The sequence below is a fragment of the Malus domestica genome, chromosome 17, assembly GCF_042453785.1.
Source record: "Malus domestica chromosome 17, GDT2T_hap1".
Taxonomy (NCBI): Eukaryota; Viridiplantae; Streptophyta; class Magnoliopsida; order Rosales; family Rosaceae; genus Malus; species Malus domestica.
This window is the reverse complement of record NC_091677.1, coordinates 13,589,335-13,592,692: the sequence shown is the minus strand read 5'-3', so window position 1 is coordinate 13,592,692 and position 3,358 is coordinate 13,589,335. Positions and strand designations below refer to the sequence as shown.

General features: G+C 34.7%; 1 protein-coding gene across 1 annotated transcript; it reads right to left on the bottom strand.

The window, feature by feature from the left end:
- Positions 1 to 572: 572 nt before the first annotated feature.
- On the bottom strand, positions 573 to 1,412 carry LOC103406095 (23 kDa jasmonate-induced protein-like). The gene is made up of 2 exons (XM_008345112.3): positions 951 to 1,412; positions 573 to 764 (listed from the first exon to the last, which is right to left on the bottom strand). The coding sequence occupies exons 1-2, from the start codon at positions 1,410 to 1,412 to the stop codon at positions 573 to 575; spliced, it is 654 nt and encodes a 217-aa protein (XP_008343334.2).
- Between the last annotated feature and the right edge of the window lie 1,946 nt (positions 1,413 to 3,358).

Here is a 3,358-nt window from a genome sequence, read left to right as displayed (position 1 = left end):
CCCTCTCTTTTTTTGTTTCCTTTTCAGCTTTTCTTATAATTTTCATTTTCCCTCCCTTTTTCTTCAAAGGGTGCAGCAGGAATGGAATGGAATTATAGAATCAATGGATGCATATTAATTAATAATTAATATAGTTTTTATAAAATTTAATTTAAAATTTAATTTATATATATATATATATATATAATTATAGTTAATATTTTGGGGGTATAATTTATAGTATATACTATATATAATTATTATAATTATTATAGTTAATTTAATATATATATATATATTTATATATTATAGTTTTTAGGGGTATAAAATTGTTAAATTAATATATATAATTATTATAGTATTTTTTTAGGGTTATAAAATTATAAAATTAATATTCTGCTTATCGTGTATCGTGTTACCCACGTGTATACCCGAATCAACCCGTTATCTTAACAGGTGCTTATCGGGTTACCCGATAACGACCCGATTCGTTATCGTGTCGACCCAAACACCTGTTAATTTCGTGTCGTGTCGTGTCGGGTTATCGGGTCGTGTCAGGAATTGCCAGACCTAGCTATTACAAATGCACCAACTCAGACATTTTCTAAAGTGAGTATTCCTTCAACAATTGGGAAAATCCCGCTGCCAGTTGAGATCATTGAAACACATCCGTTCCATGTGTCCTTATGGTAGAACCGAGACCGAGTAGCACACAACCGATTTTTTACTTCGCCCCAAGTTGCTCCATTGTTAAAGTGGTTAATTTTGCGAACTTCCGTGTAGACCTGCACACGCACATACACATTGTAAAGGAATGAGGATGGTCATGAGATAACCGCGCTCATACCTGATAAATCATTGTGAGATGACTCAATTCTCAACAAATTTGTTTATTCTAAGTAAATATGCTCTGAGATATATGAAATGCGTTCGATTTCAAATATGTATATACAGATAAAATCACTACTTACCCTGTTGTCCCATGTAACCCTGTCCTTCGGGTTGGCCCAACTCAGCATCCAGTCGCAATTGATACCACCAGCGTTCTTTCCGCGATACACTACAGCGGCAGAAGAGCCCCATTGAATTTTGGGGTCTCTGACGTGCAGAAACGCAGCCCACTGGCCATTTGCAATAAGTGGTGGGTATGGGGACTTTCCCATGAGGCCAATCCAATCTTTTTGACCAACATATTCTAGAGTGCTTCCCGTCGCATTGTAAACAAGGCAGAGAGTGGCGATTCCGGCACCGGATTTTGCCTTCAATTTTTCCGCATGTGTTCGCGCTTTCACGTCCTTCCCGGCCGCGTTTTTCATATTCATGGCCACGCGTGCCCTGTTGATTCTTTCAATTTGCCCCCGCCTACATGCATACTCTCGCATGCCTTCCAAAGTTGCGTTTGTGATGGGTTCGCCAAAGACATTATCTGCCATCTCTCTCAGAATCAAGACTCAACTCATTCGACTCAACTCATTAATTCTCTACCTCCCTCCGTCTGTACATTTTCATCCTATATACATGCATGCATATATATATATATAGACACACACACGTATATATGCACTGTCATATACAAATATATTATTCATTATTAAATAAATAATATAATTATTATAAATATTATAATGAATAAGGATAAGTCATCTTGTTAAATTATCAAATGTTATCATTCATTTCCTAGTTTTCATAATTATTCTAATTAAATCGATTAGAAACCAACAAATAGTAAGTGGACCTACAGTACAAAAAACCCACTCGCTAGATGAAAACAAGTTGCTTCCGAAAGCAGGCGTTCGTCGCCTAGGTTCTAAGATGACAGATATGGATAGTAATTTAACTTGCCAAATTCGATTCCTGTAGGTGCTGATTCGAACAGATCAGTTTTGGGGGATTAAATTTTGAGTATTTTAAGGTTATGAGTAATCGTCGGGTAAATTTTTCGATTTCGAATTCGGTTATAGTTATTGAGGTATCCCGTATCCACCCCAAACCTATTCTCGAAATCATACCATTTTCATTTTTTAGACTTGCAATTATGTGAAGTTTCAAAGTTACAAGTCATGAAGAAGTTGAAAAGATGGATTTACACCAAGCCATATGCATGTAGGTCATGTGGACAAAAAGGTCATAACTTCAAAGGTTATATCTTAAGACTATTTTAAGCAGCTGAACTCACGAAATTGTACTAGAAGTGAAAAAATTAAACAATTCTAATTATGAATATTCTACAATGAAAATTTCGATTTTTATTTAAATTCTAAGTTTATTTCTCACTCAAAAAGAGGGTGATATTAATTATTTATTAATACATTTTTTATCTTGCGTCTTCCTTGTGCACATCCCAACTCTTTGCAATTCCCACTAACTAACCCGTTGCCAGAATTCTCATAAGAGATTAACCATAATGCAAAACGCTAGCTCCAAAAGAAAGTGTCATTTAAATTAAAAGGGTTGATTTTATAGTGAAGCAGTCTATCATAGTCACAATTGGTACGTGCCTCAAGCCAATGGCCAAGCATAACCGAGTATTAAACTCACCTCAAATCGATGTTCACATATATCTTATTGGGGAAGTACTTAATTATTGATGATCAACGTACTAATTATGGATATGTATAAATTCGTCGACAGTAGTTATATGGTCGAATATTTTTTTAATTAATTTGTTAACAAAGTATGGAGATTCATGCACTCCCCTACCTCCTCTCGATCGTTGTATTTTATGGTACTTCAAGTTCACAAATGATCGTGACTTAGTTTACAAGCTTGGATTCTTTCATATTAGACTGCATTTGACTATGCCAAAAATCCTGAGTATTGAAATTCTACTTAAATTTATTAAGATTAGAATAACATACAAGAAGATTCAAAATACAAGCCCATTATTGAACTAAAATTAACATGAAATACTATTGGTTCACACTACCAATTTATTAAAAGTCCCCATGCATGCATACGAGAAATTAAAGTGCGTGGGCTATTACTAGGCCTGGCAAACGGGTAGTGTCTGTCGTGTTCGTGTCGTTTTCATGTAACACATGTTATCTTAACGGGTCGTGTCGTGTCACACCCGTTATCTTAACATGTCCGGGTAAAGTGACCCGACCCGTTATGACCCGTTAAGAAAAATATTTTTTTTTCTTAAATTTGCACATATCACACATTGCCACATAAATATTACTTCAAAACATTAAAACACATTTGTCGATTAAGTATTACATCTACACTCGAAAATAAGTGCCTAATAAAAAAATAATACATACACTACTAATCTATTACAAATATTAAATGTGCAAGGATATGCAAAATGAAAAAGTTTTTGTTTTCAAGGTTGTGAAGTCTTTCTCAAAAGTTTAAACCTCAATTTACAAAATCCTCG

Coding starts and splice junctions, on each gene's coding strand:
- LOC103406095 (XM_008345112.3), bottom strand. CDS start 1,412: ATGGCAGATAATGTCTTTGGCGAACCCATCACAAACGCAACTTTGGAA. Junction 765..950: donor GGGTTACATGGGACAACAGG/GTAAGTAGTGAT, acceptor GTGCGTGTGCAG/GTCTACACGGAAGTTCGCAA.